Raw genomic sequence first — 18,384 nt, 5'->3', positions numbered from 1 at the left:
TGTGTCCTTGATGAGTGTGCTCATCCCCAAGCTGCCCCAGCTCCATGGAGTCCGGATTTTTGGAATCAATAAGTACTGAGGGTGTAGCTCCTTCCTCGGCCTGGTTGGCAGGGGAAGGGTGGAAGGCCTTTGCTGTGATGCTGAAAACAGGAGCCTCTGACACTGCTGGAAATGGGGGTGCGCCCTTGGTCTGGCTTCCCCCTTGTTCCCCAGTAGCCAACTTGGAGTAGCTTGTAGTGGGGTTAGGGTAGGGCCCTTGGGCTCTAACCCATTCTGAAGTTTTTGATCTTTTCCTTTTGCCTTTTGAATAGGACACCATGGGGGTTGTCATGGAAGGGACTGGGCTCCCTGGCTGACTGTGGACCTGGGAGGTTGGAATAGGAAACCAGGGAGAAATTCCTGTTGGCTTATTTACCCTCAGGCAGTCATAGCACTTTAGCTCCTGAGGAAGGGGCAGAGGGACGGTACATTGCTGCATTGCTTCCCTTCAGTTCTTCAGTCTGTAGGGTGAAACTCACTGTTTTGTGTATATTGGAAACTCGCATGTGGCACTGCCTCAGCCCTCTGGGTAGAGAGCTGTCTGATCCAAGTGTCAGGCTTGGTGGCTTCCCTGTAACTCACCCTGGGTATGGGTGAGTTGTAGGGTGGGGGAAAGGCAAGGAGAGGAAGATAGGGCTGGTGGGGACCCTGGTCTAGAGGTAGAGGGCTAGGATGCTCCTGCCCTGGTCCTGGGGAGTCTCGAGCAGGGGCAGGGAGGTGGATAGTGGGTTGAATCTTAGAGTGGGCTGGATAGCAGCAGCCAGCAGAGAGTGGTGTAAAAGAGGTCTGGGGAGAAGTTAGACCCAACCTCCTTTGGGATGTGGGCTGGGAGGGGAGCTGACTTGGAAGCTTAATTTGCCCATGAATGGTGGTGTTGGGGAAGGGAAGCTTCTGTGGGTTTGAAGCTCCTGGTTGGCACGAGGGGTATGCATGTCTGGAAGAGACTGTGAACTACCAGAAGCCCAGGCCCAGTTTTGACCCTTCCCTCTGCAGGGGTGTGAGGAAACTGATAGAGGCAGTGGGGCCCTTCCTCAGCCCCTTACCTTGTGTCTTTGTGCAGACTGTGCTGGGGCAGTGCATCTTGTGTGGCATGCACGTGAAGGGCCTTGAGGCCACCACCACATGAGGTTGGTGGGTCCCAGAGTGCTGCAGGACCTCTGCCCAAGCAGGGCTGTGGAGGGAGCAGTTGCAGGCGCTGTCTCCTCAGCCTGAGGAGAAGTGGGACCCTGAGCCTAAGACTGGGCTGGAGAGGAGCTGTCTTCTCCCTTCGCTGGTTCGACTGGGGGTGTGTTCCTTTGGAAAGTTGTGAGTGCCCAGGCTCTCTCCTAGGGGTCGCAGGGAGGATCACTAGCCCTGTTTTCTTCCCCTGGTCTTCACCCCCATGTATCATAGGGAACTTTCACCTTACGATCTTTCTAAGCAGTGTGAATAGATTTTTACTCCCTTTGTACAGTATTCTGAAAAATGCAAATAAAAAGCAAAAAAAGTTCCTGTTTACCCTGTGTCTGGCCTCTGCTTCCTGGAGGGCATGTGGGGGGTGGGGGTATAGCAGTGTGGGCAGCAGCTCCTGCCCAGGCAGTGGTGGGGAGACTCTGGAGCAGCTGACTGGTTCTTCTCTTGGCCCAGCAGCCCAAGGGTGTGCGAGGGAGCTGGTGAAGACCTTGGCAAGTCAGAGCAGAATTTGCTGTCTGTGCCTTTTGCCCTGCTATTCCTCTGATTGGCTCTGAGCCTAGTCTTCATAGACTTGGCTGGAGAATTTGGGTGGGGCTTGGTCGTCAGGTAGGGGGTCCAGACAGTTTTACAAATGGAGCTGGGAGGGGGGCACAATCAGGCTCAGGCTTTCTCCCTGTTCCTCCTTCCTTTGAGGGCATTCCCAGTTGCTCCAGTCCTGGGAGGGCTGCCTTTCCTCCTGCCTTTGTGAGGAGTTTCCATGGGAGGTGAGGTGGTATCCCCAGGGCTTTTTGAGGCTTACACAGCCAGGAGAGGGAGGAGTGCTGTATTGAGGAATCCTTACCTCCTGAGGACACTGGCCTTTCAGGGTGTTCTGTGTAGTATTATCTGCTAATCCTTGTCTAGGTACAAAGTTCCAGACAGGTGGAGGAGCTCCCTTCCAAGCAGCCTGGCTCCTTGGTGGCTCTGGGCCAGCATCATGGCATCCTTGGAGTGGGGGTCAGGGAAAGTGGGATCTTTGCTCCAGTCCAGCCACACTGTTCCCGCCCCAAGAGGGGCCTACAAGGCTTTGGGAGAAGGCCATCCACTGGGCTTGGTCCTGGGAGTAGGCTGTCCTTGGCCTCTAAGCCAGTCAGGGCGAGGTGCCAGTGTACTTGGACAATGATTTTCGTTCGAATCCCAGCTCTGCCACATAGAGCTGTGTGATCTTATCAAGTTACTTCTCTGAGCTCAGTTTGCTCCTCCGCTGATAAGATAGTACCTGCTGTGAGCATGAGCATAGTGCCTAGAGTGTAGCCAACAGTTTAGTAACTATTATGATTGTGACCATCACAGTTTCCTTCAAAGTGCTTCAGAATGGAGGAATGCAGGGGCCAGAAGATAGGCTGGGTTCACCCTGGTGGTTATCTGAGGAAGGATAGGATAGGGGTGGAGCCAGAAGAGGAGGAGGAGGTAGTTGAAGAAGGTAGATGGCATCCAGATAAGGAGGACACCAAGTGAGTGTGGTAGGGAGGGAGGGTGAGTCCTTACTGAACTGACCTGTTTCCTATGGGTATTCACTATAGTTGTTCTGGACTTTATTACTGCACACTACATCCTGGCATTGCTTAGCTGGCCCTGAGGTCATTTTTGTATCCCTGGCACAGCCTCTGAGTTGGGAGCCACTTAGGTTCCTTTTCTTGATTTCAGCTCACTGGATTACATGCCAGGGCCCTTTCCTCTGTACTATTCTTTCCCAAACTCACCTAGCTTATATATCAAGATTTCCCACCTACTCCTTGGGTCCAAAGGGCAGATGCTCTGGCCCTGCCTTTCTCCACCTGGGCCATAATTTGCCTTATCTAAAGGGTCTGAGAGGCAGGGCACCCAGCCCTATCCAGCTTTCCAAGAAGTTCTCACCTTGTGGACTTTCAGTTGTTTATGATAGCGTTTGAGAGTCCAGCTGGGAACTACAAAGATCTGACATAGGATTCTGACCATTTCTGAGGAGATGCTAAGGACAATCAGGAGGTAGGTGTTTGGGATGGGCCTGTGGTCCTGGGCACTATTCAGACGTCTAGAATTCCCAGGCCAGAAGAGAGTTAAGAGGGGACTACCATGATAGGGCCAGGGACAGAGAAAAGAGCAGTGGTAGAGTAGGTGCCAGGGCTGGGCTGAAGGGACTTAGGGGAAGGTAGCAAGAGGTAGGAGATGGGTGGTCGTGGTTGGGGAAACTGGGAAACTTCACTTTTTTCTGAGACTGACTCAGCACCATGCCACTGGGAAAGGGTTGTTAGGGAGACACACATCCAACTGCCAGAAAGGGAGGCTTGAGGATCAGAGCCAAGGGTAGAGCCCTACCCCATGTAGGGCTGATCATGGGAGGTGTGTGGTGTGCAGGTATCCCGTCTGAGTTCTCTCAACACTGGTGAGAGCCTAGCTTTCCTGGCTTTCACGCCCCTCTGAGAGATGCAGAAATTGAGGCTCACTTTCCCTGACTGGGACAATCCCTTGCTCCACTTTTCCCCCAGACAGGTTCCATCTGGGACAGAGGAGGATCTGGGGTCTGTGATGGTCATTCTTCCTCCCCGTGCTGTGGTTGACTCACAGTAGGTGGGAAGATTAACCATTCCAGGCCCTAGTTGTCCTGGAACTTTGTATCCTTGCCCTGTCCCCAGTCTGCCAAAGGTAGAATATTAAAAAATATGAACCAGCCAGGTGTGGTGGCGCACGCCTTTAATCCCAGCACTCGGGAGGTGGTGGCAGGCGGATATCTGTGAGTTCAAGGCCAGCCTGGTCTACATAGTGAGTTCCAGGACAGCTGGGGCTACAGGGAGACCCTGTCTCAAAAAAGACAAAAATAATAATAATAATAATTCAGCAACATTAAAAAAAAATATGAACCAAAGCTACATGTGGTGACATGCCTGTAATCCCAGCACTTGGGAGGTGGGAGCATCAGGAGTTCAAGGCCTTCCTCAGCTACATAACAAGTTTGAGGTCAGCCTAAGCTAGATGAGACTCAGTCTTAAAGAAAAACAAAACAAAAAGCCCAACAAACTCTGAACCAATACCCTCCTCCCACAGTTGGTCCAGGCATAATGTCCCTATTTGAAAGTGTCACAAAATCTCTGGTCTGGGAGATGGATTCTGGAAGGGATATGGTTTCTGTTAAAAGTATAGTTGATGCTGGTGGATTCAAGTGTGGTTTTTTTGATGAGGAGAAGGAAGAGGATCTGGGGATGGTGCTAGTACAAGACAGACCTCACCCTGGAGGACATACTGGAAAGAGAGGAGAACACAGAGCTGTTTGCTGAGCTGGATGCAGTGCTCACAGGTCAGTATGAGATGGGTAAGAAATGGCCAGCCTGCTTCTACCCCAACCTGTTCTCAACTTCCCATTCCCGCCAAACAGGTGATTTGTACACACTGTGCACACTTCTATTTAAGAAACAGAAGAGCAGAGAGGCAGAGGCAGAGGCAGGCAGATCTCTGTGAGTTCGAGGCCAGCCTGGTATACATAGTGAGTTCCAGGCCAGTTGGGGCTTCAGAGAGACCCTGTCTCAAAAACACCAAAAAAGAAAAAATAAAAGAAACAGAAGAGCAGGCCTGGAGAGATGGCTCCACAGTTAAGAGCAATGACTGCTCTTGCAAAGGACCTGGGTTCAGTTCCCAGCACCCACATGGCAGCTAACAACCGTCCTAACTCCAGTTCTAGGGAATCTGACACCCTCTTCCGACCTCTGCAGGCATTGCATGACATGAGTGCATTTACATAGAGACAGCCAATACACTCATACACATAAAATAAAAATAATATTGGGGGGAAAAAAAAGAAACAGAAGAGCTGAGGGGGTGGGTGGGGAGAAGGAAGTAGAGATTTCTCTTGGACATTATTCCTGTATAGCCTTTCCCAAGTTGTTCCTTTATAATTTCTTTCCAATGACCGAGCTATTTTCATGTGTTTCTGTCTTTACCATGTAAACTGTTGAGTAAACGGAGCTGAGGAAGGATGCAGCCTCTAGAGCTAGAGCTGCCTGATTTTGAAGCCCTCTGCTACCAACCAGCAGGGCAACCTCAGGACAAGATGCTTTACCTGAAGTTTCGATGTCCTTAACTTGAGAAGACTAAGAACAAATGACAGTGCCTGCAGGCACAGAAGGAGCACTCAGCGTCACCTCCAGTCGCGGCTGGCCCAGAGCCCCTGCCTCAGTGCCCAGATAGAATGGGAGTTCTTATTTTTTTGGAAGCCCTTGGACAACCATTTTAGTGTCTTACTCTGAATATAGAGAATTGACTGTGTTTTATATGAATAAATATTTTGATGTGAAAACGAAATTTTACGGCTCAGACCTCTTTGGTATAGCACACGTTGTCCCACCTCCTGTAGGCATATTGTAGGGTGTCCACTGTTGGATATTTTTTCTGACTCCTTTTTGTTCAACTGTGGTAATGAGTTTGGGGGAGTAAAGTGCTGTTTTCACCCTGTCAAGGGTACATGCTGCCTACTTGTTTACCACTGTTGATGCTGACCTTGGTCACTTGACTAAGGTAGTTTTGTTGGTTTTTCCTACTGTTGTTTACTCTTTCCCATCCCCCGTACTGTGTTCTTATGTACATAGTTTTCATTTTTTAATCCATTAACCATTTTATTTGTATGTTTTATGTACCTAAGAAAAAAAGCTCAGGATTTTGCTCCTCTGTGTTTTCAGTTTGCTTCTTTGTGGTTTGTGATGCCATCTGTGGTTGTCAGTACAGCAAAACTAAACAGTGGGGTGGGAACAGATTTCTAAGTTTCTGAACTACACACCAAGTCTAGGTTGATCACTCACACTGTTTAACCTGCCTGTGAGGTTCATGACACTTTCCCAGTCAGTGATGATCAGATTCAGGTTCACTCACGGAATCCTGCTTTACCACAGTTAGAGACTGGAAAATGGCTTTGGAACAGGGCTTGATATGGACCTCTTTCTTTTTAGTTTCCTTTCCAAATAAGTTATCAAATAGGTAAAGCAAAAGGCTGGCTTTTAAAAGAATTGTTGAATGACTTGGGTATGATTAGGTTTCTCATCTTCCATAATTTCTATTTTTTTTTTTTTTTTTTTTTTTTTGAGAGATGGTCTCACTATGAAACCCTAACTGGCCTGGAACTCACTGTGTAGACCAGGTTAGCCTAGAATTTACAGAGGTTGCCTGCCTCTGCCTTCCAAGTGCTGGGATCAAAGGTGTGAGTCACTTGCCCGCTGCTCTTTTTCAATATTGTTGATGCTATTAAGGGCATCAACTAGGACATTCACACACACCATTATGACACCTTGGAAAGAGGACCACAGAGGAAGGCAAGCACATACAGTTCAGTTTTCTTTTTCTTTCTTTCTTTCTTTCTTTCTTTCTTTCTTTCTTTCTTTCTTTTTTTTTGATAGAGTATGTACAGCCTTCTATACTGCTCAAGAAATAAATAGGCTCTGAGACATTAGTGCCTATCAACCCTGTGTACATTAATGCCTATCAACCCTGTGTACAGGGTTGATTTAAGCACTGTTTCTAATTCTGTAATGTTTCTACTAGTTCAGAACGCATTTTCCTCTGGAAATCCAGTTGTGACTCCCACACCTAGCAGCAGGGGCTCTCCCTCCCCTGCTGGTTTGGTTCTCCTTGAGAGATCTGAGAGAAAGGCCCTTACACATACCCATACATCCTTTTTGAATCTTGGGCAGCAGCTAGCTCAGCATACTCAGCCTTTGAGCCCTGATGAGTAGTGCCCCATCAGTAGCTGGAATCTGTGTAGACAGGCAGTGTACCAGTTAGGTTTTGTCTACTTGGTACAACTTGGGAAGTTGAGGAAATTCCTCCATCCCACTGGCCTACTGGGAATTTTCTTGATGACTAGTTGATGTTGGAGGGCCCAGCCCACCGCGGGCAGTGCCATCCCTAGGCAGGTAGATCTAGGGCATATAAGAAAACTAGCTGACCAGGCCAGTAAGCAGTATTCCTCCACGGTTTCTGCTTCAGTTCCTGCCTTGGCTTCCCTTGATAATAGACTATAACCTGTAAGATGAAGTAAAACCTTTGCTCCCCAAACTTGGTTTTTGGTCAGTAATTTATTGTAGCAACAGACATTAAACTAAGGCAACTTTCCAAGGCTGTCCCATTTTACCCCTGCATGAGTCATACAGACACTAGGAAAGAGATGCTTAATTTTTATTTCCCAGTTGACAGTTTATTTCCTACTTCTTTGATTTGTCCCTGCCTCATTTCAGACTCTTAGTTAACAGGACTAGCTCACATCTGCTGAGCAATGCAATGTGCAGCATGCACTGTGTTAAGTGCTTACCTGCATTACTGTTTCCCCAAGGAAAGGAAGTGGCTATTGTTTAATATTCTCCATCTACAGATGAGGAAACAATTCAAAGAGGTCAAATGACTTATCAGAGGTCACCTGGTGAGAAGGTAGTAGAGCAGGCTTATGCCAGTGATTGACCCGTGATGCTAATTCCTAGGAAGGGCAGCCTTTCTTGGACAGTCCAGCAGCAGGCTTCCTCAGAGGCTGGGTCAGTAGAGGGAACCTAGGAATGGGTGATGCCAGCAAGGAAATTCTGGAGAAAGAACTTCTAGGTCAGTACCAATGTGACCTTTACTTTTGTCTTTCCAGATGCAGAGGCTATGTTTCAAGTCTGTGATAACACAGATTCAAAACTGACAGCAAAATTACCTGGAGAAAAACTTGCAGTCAGAATCCGGCTGTCCTGTAATTGGAAACCCAGTATAATACACAGGAAGATAATCCAGAAATTTTTGGATTCCCTGGGCCAAAAGTAAGGCTGGAGTCAGGCAGCTGTGGGAAAGGACAAGGGGAAGGGACCATTCTGGGCACCAAGAGCATCCCATGGGTACCCTGGCTGGTGCAGCCCTCAGGCCTTCTCTGCACTCTTAGCCCAGTCCTGTCCTGACCTGCCTTCTTCCAGGGGTAGCCTCTGGATGAGTCCAGTTTCCTCACATCCCTGCCCTCCTCTGGGTGACTGCTCTGCCTTAGACAAGAGGCCACTCTCCTTGCTCTCCTGTACTGACTGGCCCAAGCCAGCATTTTGTGCTTGTTTTGCTCTTCCACGGAAACCCATGGTTTCTATGTCCATTTTTCCCATTGGACAGGAGCTGGCTTTATTCACCTTTCTCTGTTGACCCCCAGCACATAGTAGTCAGTCAGCAAGAGAGTTAAAATGAAGCACAATGAAATTAAAACCACCTCTGTAGAACATGTCCTATAGCTATTACATGGCCTCCCAGAGGTTCTTGGGAGATGCAGGGCCTGGTGCTTCCTACGTAAGGTGACCTGGGCAGCTTCCCCTGCAGCACTGGTTCTGCTGTTGGTGCTGGTCTTTTTTCCCCAGTTGGAATTGATAGTAGCTCGGGAGGAGACACCCCACAACTATCAGGGTGGTTCTGTCTCAGCAGGGTGGATGTGTATTCATCTTCTGTTTTTCATTTTTTGCAAGACCCAGGGCTTTCATAGTAAGGTGTTTTGTTTTGTTTTGTTTAAATTTTTATTTATTTTTTTGATCCTTTACTACAGAATTGCTCCAGAAGGGCCTCCAGGATTTTTCTAGAGAAGTTCAGTTTTTTTTTTCTAGAATGGGTTGTTTCTAGGGTGAGGGTGGGAGTCCCTGGGGAGGAAGGGTAAGGCTATAGGAGACATGGCACATGTCTTCTCTGAGGGTCTTTTCTCTACAATTAGCAGTGGCGCTATCAAGCTATTTTAAGTCACAAAATGAATTTTATTATGGAATCAGATGCTCAAGGACAGGCAAGGAAGCTGAGTGAGTTCAGGGACCAGTGCCAGGAGGAGGGGTCCCTTCTCAGAGCAGCAGTGCCAGGGTTGCCAGACACATATCCTTAGTATCATGGGAAAGACATGGTTTGGACTCAGACCAGGATTTGAGTCCAACTGTATATTTAATAGCAGTGTGGCTCTAGATGTTCAAAATTTCTTCAGATTAAAAAAAAAGGATGCAATTGTGTCTACATCATAGGGTTGTGGTGAGGGTTAAATAGACTGAAATATCCCACTGTCTGTGATGTGCAGGAACACACTGTACATCCTAGTGAGTTCCCTTCCCACTGGGCATCCTACCCCCACTGCAGTGGTAGTGTGAACTGTAATAGGTGCCGTGTTTCTTGCTTTTTCAGCCTCATGAGCACTTATCTCAAGTAGGAACTAGCCGATGCACAGGAAGAGCTGTTACTGGGAAGCCCTGAGCTCTTATCCCCTTCTTCTCCCTCCAGCAAGCTCAAAATGGAACTACCCCCTTCATTCTGATCAATTAATCAGGAAGAAAACTTGTATCTGGTGACAGAAACTCTGGAATTAGAAAAGGAGGAAACTCTACAAAAAGAATGGAATATAACATTTGGAGCTTGTTCCTCAAGAACGTCTTTAACTATGAAATTGAAACCAAGGTTAGTATCCTGGAGACAGGGGTGTGGAACAGCCAGCCTTGGCCCACCCACTGTAGGCCCAGGGGATGCCAGCCAAGACTCAACCTCTTTAGCTCTTCCTTCAGACCTGTTGGAGCAGTGCATGCCCGCTTTTCATTTTCTTCCCAGCACTTTTTGCTGCTCTTAATCACGTGGGTGTTTTATTCACTATCTGCCTTGGCCTTTTAGGAGGCAGGAGGAGCCGCAGTGCCTAGAATGAAGCATGTCCTCAATGTACACTTGTTAAACGAATAGTGGAAACAGCATGAATTTGGTAGCAGATGTGGGTTTGAATTTCAGCTCTGCCATTGGTTTTAGCTGTAGACTGGCTCACATACATGCCTGAGAGTCCTCATTCTCCCATCTGTAAAATGAGGATAAAATATCTACATCACGGGACTGTTTGGGAGATCAGGCGAGATAATAGTGTACTATCCATGAACATGAATCTTTTTTCCTAGAAACAAAACAAAATAACCATCTCCGCCAAAACAGTCATGGCCTATTGGATGAAGCAATTTATCTTCTCCAAAGCAATGATGTGTAAGCAAGACCTGGGTGGGCACAGGAAAGAGGCTCTGAACACACAAGTGGGTGGGGGTGGATTGAGCCTCTGTGTTAGCCTGGAATGGGTGGCTGGTGAACCTGCAGGTGGGAAGAGGGAAGATTGTGAAGGACTGAGGTATATATGGACCCTGACCCAGCTGGCCCAGCATATGCCCTCACCATGACACCATTCTTGGTCTCCTAACAGGTTAATAGTACCCCTCCCCACCTTTCCTTGGTTGGAGGCAGAGTACGGGAATTGAGAGGGACTGGAAAGAGAGAATTTACAGAGAAATAACTGTTGTCACCTTCCCCTCCTCTCTCTCCTCCTGTCTCTGGTGCTGGTTTAGCTATTGCGTCCCAGGCCAAAACAAAGTCTTTTCCAGAAGGTGAGTGAGCTCCTGGGCCACCTATTCATGTTTTCAGAATGGGCAAGGATATTACTATTAAACAGAAGATTAACAACTGGCCTGGAGCTATAGAATTGCTAGGGCTGGAGATGTAGCAGAATGTACCCAGAGGTGGGAAGGAAAAGGGGGACGTCTGCCTGCTGGAGGCACAGGCTGGATGCACGTTGGCCTTGGGCCTCCAGGCGCCTCCCTGGACAACTGACTTGCTCTGTGCCATCGCTGGAGGCCTGCTGGCCTAGAGAGCACAGGTGAGCTCCTGGCCAGTCTGTACACGTCAGCACAGGCTGCGAAGAGGTTACTGGACTAAGTAGTCTCAAGTCTAGTCCTGCTCTGCCACTTTCTAGCTCCATAGTCTCCAAACCCTGCTTTTTCTGACCTAGGTTGGAAGGTCCTACGGTTCTGAATGTGCTTCCTTTGGAATATCTGGAATTTTCCCTGAACCCCAGCAGGATGGTCATAGTGCCAAAGAGACCTTGGGAAGGGATGGAGGTCGTGTTATACCCTCGTTGGGTGTTGGCTGCTGCTTGAGTGATCCAGGCACAGCCCTATGGCTGCAGATCTCTGAAGAAGGGGAAGGGGTCTGTAAATATAATTTATACACAAGGGAGCAGGCTCCGTGACATGGGTAATGACAGCTCAGAGTCCAGGGTAAAAGTGCCCAGCAGTGGGAAAAGAATCTTCACAGGGGTTAGAGGTGACCTGAAGACTCTGAAATTCTTCTTCTCTCCTTTGCAGAGGACAATGGCACATCTCAATTAGGTAGGTACAGGGTGGCAGTACTTACCCACTCTCGGGCCTACATGACCTAAGGCTGTCACTCTGGTGGGATCATCTAGAGTGATTTGTGGGGTAGCCAGGGGAGGGCAGTGCCAAAAGGTTTTGATTCTGCTGTGGAGGTCAATCTGTCTCTTTGAAACACAGAAGTTCTCATTGATTATACACTGAAATCACTTAGGGCAACTTTAAAACTAGTTAGGTCAGTACTGTCTCCCAAGATTCTGACCTGGCTAGTCTGGGCAACAGTCCATAATAGTTCCTAGGTGATTCTCAGGCACAGTTAAAGCTCCAGCTTCCTCACTGCTTTTACATCCTCACTACTCCTAGTATGGTCTGAAGACTACCCTGTTTCCTTTACTTTTCCTCCCCTCCCTCCCTCCCTCCCTCACTCCCTCCCTCCCTTCTCCCGTTCTTCCCTTCCCATCTTGTCTCACATAGTCTAGGCTGGCCTTGAACTCCTGATCCTCCTACCTCCATCTCCCCAGTCTTGGGATTGCAGGTGTGCACTGCCACATCTGACTCTGAGGACCGCAGTGGAATGGCACAAATCAAACAACTGAGCTTTATTTCTGGATATGGAAAGCTCAGACTGACTAAATGGGAGCGAGCTAGGGAGATGGAAGTTGGGAAATGGGTGATGGTAGGTGTGTGGGGAAGAATGGTGCTTCATTTTAACAGAACAGATTGGAAGGGAAGACAGAGAGATGGTCTCAAAAAAGATAGACAAAATAACGTCTATCTGGGAATAGTGGACATACATGTGATCCCAGTACTTGAGAAGTAGAGGCAGGAAGATCCGGAGAAAGGTCATCCTTGGCTACACAGTGAGTTCAAGCTTGGGATATATGAAACTGTCTTTAAAAAAAAAGAGGTATAGCGGGCTTTAGGGATGAAGTCATTTGGGCAGGAGGGCCAGGTTTATAATTTCTGCCTTTATAGGAAAGTCCTTGAAATTGGAAGATACTTTAGAAGTTTGAAGGAGCGGGTGCAGGACATGGAGAGAAGCCTTCAGAAACTGAATGAAAATAAAAACACTGTGCTACACTCCCTCACCCCATTCCTCCTCAAGGAAGATCTGAAGGATCTGGAGCAGAGAGTAAGGGACCCTAAGGGGGATCTGAGGCAGAGAGAGAGGGCTCTGGGGAGGGCCGCTGGCAGGATGGGGCTAGAAGGCTTATCTTCCCCAACTTCCACCCCCAGGTGTCTGATGCTCTGACCTCGGGTGTGCTGCAGACTGAGGGGCAAGCAGGTCCTCTCCTAAGAAGCCTCTTTAATAATGCTGGGTGCTTAGAAAAAGTGTGCAGAAGTCATTCTGGAATTTTTGGATACTTTGATAGGTGAGGAAGGGTCTGGCTGTATGCTGGTGTGGAGCAAATGTTGATAATATTACATACCTCTATGTGGCAGAGCTGGGATTCAAACAAAAATCATTGTCCAGGTACCCTGGCACCTCACCCTGAGGAGGAGGGGGAAGGGGAAGGGGGGGCAGGAGGAGAAGAGGAGGGGTAGGAGGAACGTATTGCCTTAATTTATAATCTGCGAGGGCTAGCCTTTGATATGTTAGAGACTAGCCAGATATTGAGGGGTAGCCACTTTTTCCCCTTCAGGCTACTCTGTGACCTCCTATAGCCTAGGGGAGCAGGAGACATTTGGAGTAACTCCATCCTGGCATCCCAGGGGCTCTTTGGACCTTTCTGATGCATGTGGTGGAACTGGTCAGCCACTGGAGATCTGACCACCATGTCCCCTTCCTTTTCTACTAATGACTTTCTTTTTTGCCCCCAGAGCTGTCTGAGGAACAGAAGTATGTGGCAGAAGCACTAGAGTCTGGGACTCTGCCCCTTTTGAGGGACGAGGTGAGATAGCCTGGGTGGGAGGCCAGAGTCAGTGGAAATGAATGCCTATGTTCTCAAGAGACCCAGAGGCCCCACAGTGCATCTGTCTTACTCCATAGCTCCTGTTGGCTCATGTCCATGCAGCTGGTTTGTGAGAATTCTGTAGACATACAGCTACCATTACAATTTGAGATGTACTTTTGTTTGTCTATGGGAAAGAGAGGGTAGGAAAATGGATAGTCCCAGGATGGTATCTGGCACCGTCTTGAGTGCCTACCAATATGTGGTGAGAGTGTGGGGTTCTTTGGGCTCTGCAGGATGGATGCCATGATGGATCCCTACATCTGTATGGGCTCAGAATGAAGGGTTGTGGCCAACTGTTTGCCATTTGGATCCTGTTTTGTTCCTAGCTTTTAATATGGTGAGTTTCCTTTTAGGTGGAGTCCATCTTGGAAGAGAACTGGGGTGAGCAGATGAGCAATTCTCAGGACATGAGCTTTGACCCTAAGGCACAACTCTTTCGTGCCCTCTATGCTGTTGTCTCAGTCCTGCTGCAGCTGAGTGAAAAGCCCACTGATTGAAACCTCTGTTTCATCCTAATCCAATGCCTGGATTCTATGCACAGTCTCTGATTTAAAGTGACAGATTGGTGGAGAGGGGCTGGAGAGAGGGGAGGGGGTCTAAATGTGATCAAAATACATTATATGAAATTCTGGAATCAATAAAAAATTAAATATATACATATATATAAAATAAAAGTGACAGCTCATTAATTTCTTCTAGTTTACTTTTCCTTCCTTTTGAGCTGCTAGGTTAAAACCCAAGAGCCTCTCTAATGGTAGGCAAGTGTTCTCCCACTAAGCCACACCCTAGCCCTCTTCTCTCTCTGGAAATCTCATTAAGACAGCCTAAGCCACAGAAAAAATGCTGGGTATGGTGGTGCATACCCATAATCTGTAATCTCAAACCTTGGGAGATGGAGGCAGGAGTGAATTTGAGGCCAATCTGGGCTACATGAGACTGTCTCAAAAAACAAAAAGACATGGGGCTGGAGAGATGGCTCAGTGGTTAAGAACACTGGTTGTTCTTGCAGAAGACCTGGGTTCGAATCCCAGCACCCACATGGCAGCTAACAACTGTCCGTAACTCCAGTCCCAGGGGATCCGACAGTCTCTTCTGACCTCCACGGGCATTGCATGACACGGGTGCATTTACCTACATGCACGTAATATATGCATACACATAAAAAAAAAAGAAAAACAAAACAACAAAACTCCTAAAAGCAATAGAAAAAAATGGCAACAGTAAAGAGGTTTCAATACATCTTTGGAATCCAGAAAGCATTAAATGAGTGCCGGGTGGGCCTGTGGGCCCGAGATGGAGAGGAGTGGGCAGGAGGTTGTTTTCATCATAAGCCTTTTAGAAGAACAGTAAAAGGTAAATACCAAAAGCCCTGAATCATTTAATTAATAAATAACCTAATGAACTGAATAGACAGTTCCCAAAAGAAGAAATACAAGCTGGGCATGGCAGCACATGCCTTTAATCCCAGCATCCTGGGGCAGAGGCAGGCAGATTTCTGTGAGATTGAGGTTAGCCTGGTCTATACAATGAGTTCCAGGCCAGCTGGGGCCTCAGGAAGACCCAGGCTTTAAAAAAAAAAAGATGGGGCTGGAGAAATGGCTCAGTGGTTAAGAGCACTGGCTGCTCTTGCAGAGGACCCAGGTTTGATTCCAAGCACCCACATGGTGGCTAACAACCATCCTTAACTTCAGTTCCAGGGGATCCAACACGGGTGCATTTACACATATGCAGGCAATGCACTCATACACATTAAAAAATAATATTTTTGAAAAAGAGAAAAAAGAAAAGGAAACAAAATATAATGATCAATAAAAACTTGAAAAGTGTTCAACAGCCTTAACTAACATCAGGCAATTGCAAATTAAAACTTCTTTGTGATTCCACTTCACTCTGTCAGAATGGCTATTATCAAGAAAACAAATGATAAATACTAATGAGGATGTGGGGAAAGAGGAGCCCTTATTCACTACTGGTGGGAAAATAAACTTTTGCAGCCACTATGGAAATCAGTATGGAGGTTTGTCAAAACAAACAAACAAACAAACAAACAAACAAACAAAAAACCTATAATGTTCTGGGACGACCATATGATCAACTCTTGGATATATTTCAGAAGGACTGTAAGTCAACATGCCAGAGATATTTGCACATCCATGTTTATTGCTGAACCATTCACAATAGCCAAGAAATGGAACCAGCCTAGATGTCCATCAAGAGATGATAAATGGATAAAGAAAATGTGGGACATATAGGGAATGGAGTTTTATACAGCTATAAAGAAAAATGAAATCATGACATTGGCGGGAAAATGGATACAACTGGAGATCACTGTTAGGCCAAATAAGCCAAATTCAGAAAGACAAATATGCATGCTTTCTCTCATAAGAGGAAGCTTAATTTAAAATTACATGTTGGGGTGGGGGTCATGCATGCCACAGCAACCACGTGGAGGTCAGGGAACAAGCTGCCAGAGTTAGTTCTCTCCTTCTACCATGTGAGTCCCAGGGAGCAAATGCAGGTTGGCAGGCTTGCTGGCAGGTGCCTTTAGCTGCTGAGCCATCCCACTGGCCTGGGAGGAAAAGATCTTATGGGAGGTGGGAAATAGTGTGATGGATTGTCGGGACTCAAGTTTGCTTTGCTTAGTGGGGGACCTACTGGCTTCGGGGCAGAGGACTTGATCAGTGAAGAGTCTTAGACCCTGGGACCTGTGTCTTTCCAACAAGCCAATTTATTTTAAAATTCAGATGGTTTTTATACATCCCAAGGAACTAGCAGTCACGTGGGATATGGCAGTCACATAGGGTACAAAGAAACAGTACATTTAGTCTGTTAGTTCATGCCAGAAGGATTCTTAAACTTTTACTCAAGGTTATCAATGCCCATCTGGTAATTTATTGGCCACAATGTTTTCTTTCTTAGAGCTAAAAGCATGGTGAACTTTTAGCTTTTAGTTCAGGAATAAACCTTTAACCTGGCCTAATCTCTTAGCTAAGGATAACTGAGTTATTTGTTCAGGACAAGGAGATGAGCTAAAGGTTGTTGACCAAGATGCTTTCCCACAGAGCAGGGAGCCTGCACTTTTATGACCAGACTGCTTCCTCCTGCCAGTCTGGCAATGTTCTGCAAGACGGGGATTATCAGAGCCACTGTTTTCAGTGCCCCTCCCTTTAGCAGAGAATGCAGCCTGGACTTAAAGGTTTTAGGCTCACCTCACCCTTGGGCCTGGCATCCTGGTTTCGTACAATTGATCACATGCAAAAGGAGTGCAGACAGGAACTAAAGGGCTTGGGCGATGGCTCAGATGGTAAAAGTGATTACTGCCAAGCCTGAAGATGTGAGATTGATCCCCAGAATCCTCCTGATGAAAGGAGAGAACCAAGTCATGAAGGCTCTGATCTCTGACCTCCATACACATGCCCTAGCACACGGCACATGTATGCCCCCCTCCCCAAATAAAACAATGCAAAAAATAAAAATAAAAAATAAGAAGGAAGGCAGGATACTAAGGGGAGGAGGAAGATGGGGAAAGGGAACGACTGAGAAGAAAGAATAATGGTGTAAAAGATGCTATGATAAGGGGCTGGAGAGATGGCTCAGCGATTAAGAGCACTGGCTGCTCTTGCAGAGGACCCAAGTTCAATTCCCAGCACCCACATGGCAGCTAACAACTATCCACAGCTCCAGTTCCAGGGGTTCCAATGCCTTCTTCTGACCTCCATGGGCATTGCACAACACAGATGCATTTACATACAGACAGACAAAACACTTAAACACATAAAATAAATAGAAAATAAAAGATGCTAAGATGAAACCCAGTATTTTACATGCTAACCTAAAAAAAAATGATAATTTCTGTTAAGATAAAAATAAGCCTTTTAGTTTATTTTTTTACATTTATTTATTTATTTATTTATTTATGCTATGTATATATGTGTGTGTGCATGCCATGGCAAGGGTATGGAAGTCAGAGGACAACTTGTGGGAATCAGTTTTCTCCTTCTACCATGTGAGTCCTAGGGACTGAATTCAGGTTGTTAGGCTTAGCAGCAAATGCCTTTAACCTGATAAGCCATCTTAATGGCATTTACATATATTTTAAAGAAAATGTATTAGAAAGTTAAAGAAATGTCTACTTGCTACAGAGCACTTCAATCACTTTTCAATATTAAGTAGCAGGTAGAGTGCTCTGTGATCGCACCTGCTCTGCTTGGAGGCCAGAGAGGTGAATGAAGCAACAAAAATGCTAAAGCTGTTTGGGGTCAAAAAAATTCCCTGAATTGACCACTTGGACACTGAGACTCAGGAGAACTTAGCTGCTTTATTGAATCTGACCAGCCGGGGATGCAGGCAGGCTCGGGAGCTACACTGCAACCCAGAGCCGTGGAAATGCAGGGCTTTTAAGCACAAAAACCGCAGAGCAGGAGATTTCTACAGAAACCATAAACAGAAGAACCAGGAAAGGATTTGAACAATCTAGGGCTGATTTCCAGAGCCTTAACCTATATAGCCATTGGCTACCTTACCTGGGGCAGAACGTACTTCCTCTTCTGCCCCCGACCATTTCCATAGAAACCATAAACAGATGTACCAGGAAAGGGTTCAAACAATCTACGGCTGATTTCCAGAGCCTTAACCTATACAGCCATTGGCTACCTTACCTGGGGCAGAACGTACTTCCTCTTCTGCCCCGGACCATTTCCATAGAAACCATAAACAGATGTACCAGGAAAGGGTTTGAACAATAGAGGGGATTTCCAGAGTCAGGAAGGGGGTTCTCAGAGATAGAAACCATAAACAGATGTACCAGGAAAGGGTTCAAACAATCTACGGCTGATTTCCAGAGCCTTAACCTATACAGCCATTGGCTACCTTACCTGGGGCAGAACGTACTTCCTCTTCTGCCCCGGACCATTTCCATAGAAACCATAAACAGATGTACCAGGAAAGGGTTCGAACAATCTAGGGGATTTCCAGAGTCAGGTGGAGGGAAGCTCTTTCTTAGAGGACAGGGAGGGGGTCTGAGGGGCACTCTTTCATTCCCCCCTTTTGTTTTGGAAATTTTCTTGAATCAA

The 18,384-nt window shown here is 46.9% G+C and overlaps 2 protein-coding genes across 2 annotated transcripts; both read left to right on the top strand.

Annotated features, from left to right (window-relative positions):
* Window positions 1-1,536, top strand: Ormdl3 (ORMDL sphingolipid biosynthesis regulator 3; the record flags this gene model as incomplete). Its single annotated transcript, XM_008845327.2, is given in 1 exon segment — window positions 1-1,536. A coding segment is annotated over 1 exon segment (79 nt), but the record flags the coding sequence as incomplete, so codon positions are not given.
* Window positions 1,537-9,925: 8,389 nt separating this feature from the next.
* Gsdmb (gasdermin B) lies at window positions 9,926-13,846 on the top strand. Its single transcript, XM_029569463.1, is given in 9 exon segments — window positions 9,926-9,947; window positions 10,122-10,203; window positions 10,557-10,595; window positions 11,352-11,375; window positions 12,333-12,489; window positions 12,594-12,691; window positions 12,693-12,730; window positions 13,179-13,249; window positions 13,666-13,846. Coding segments are annotated over 9 exon segments (675 nt in total). The 3' UTR covers window positions 13,810-13,846.
* Window positions 13,847-18,384: the final 4,538 nt, after the last annotated feature.

This window comes from Nannospalax galili, unplaced genomic scaffold (assembly GCF_000622305.1).
Source record: "Nannospalax galili isolate Female #2095 unplaced genomic scaffold, S.galili_v1.0 scaffold1382, whole genome shotgun sequence".
In the NCBI taxonomy this organism is placed as follows: domain Eukaryota; kingdom Metazoa; phylum Chordata; class Mammalia; order Rodentia; family Spalacidae; genus Nannospalax; species Nannospalax galili.
Note: the sequence above shows the minus strand (reverse complement) of the source record. Positions and strands in the feature narration are given on the sequence as shown.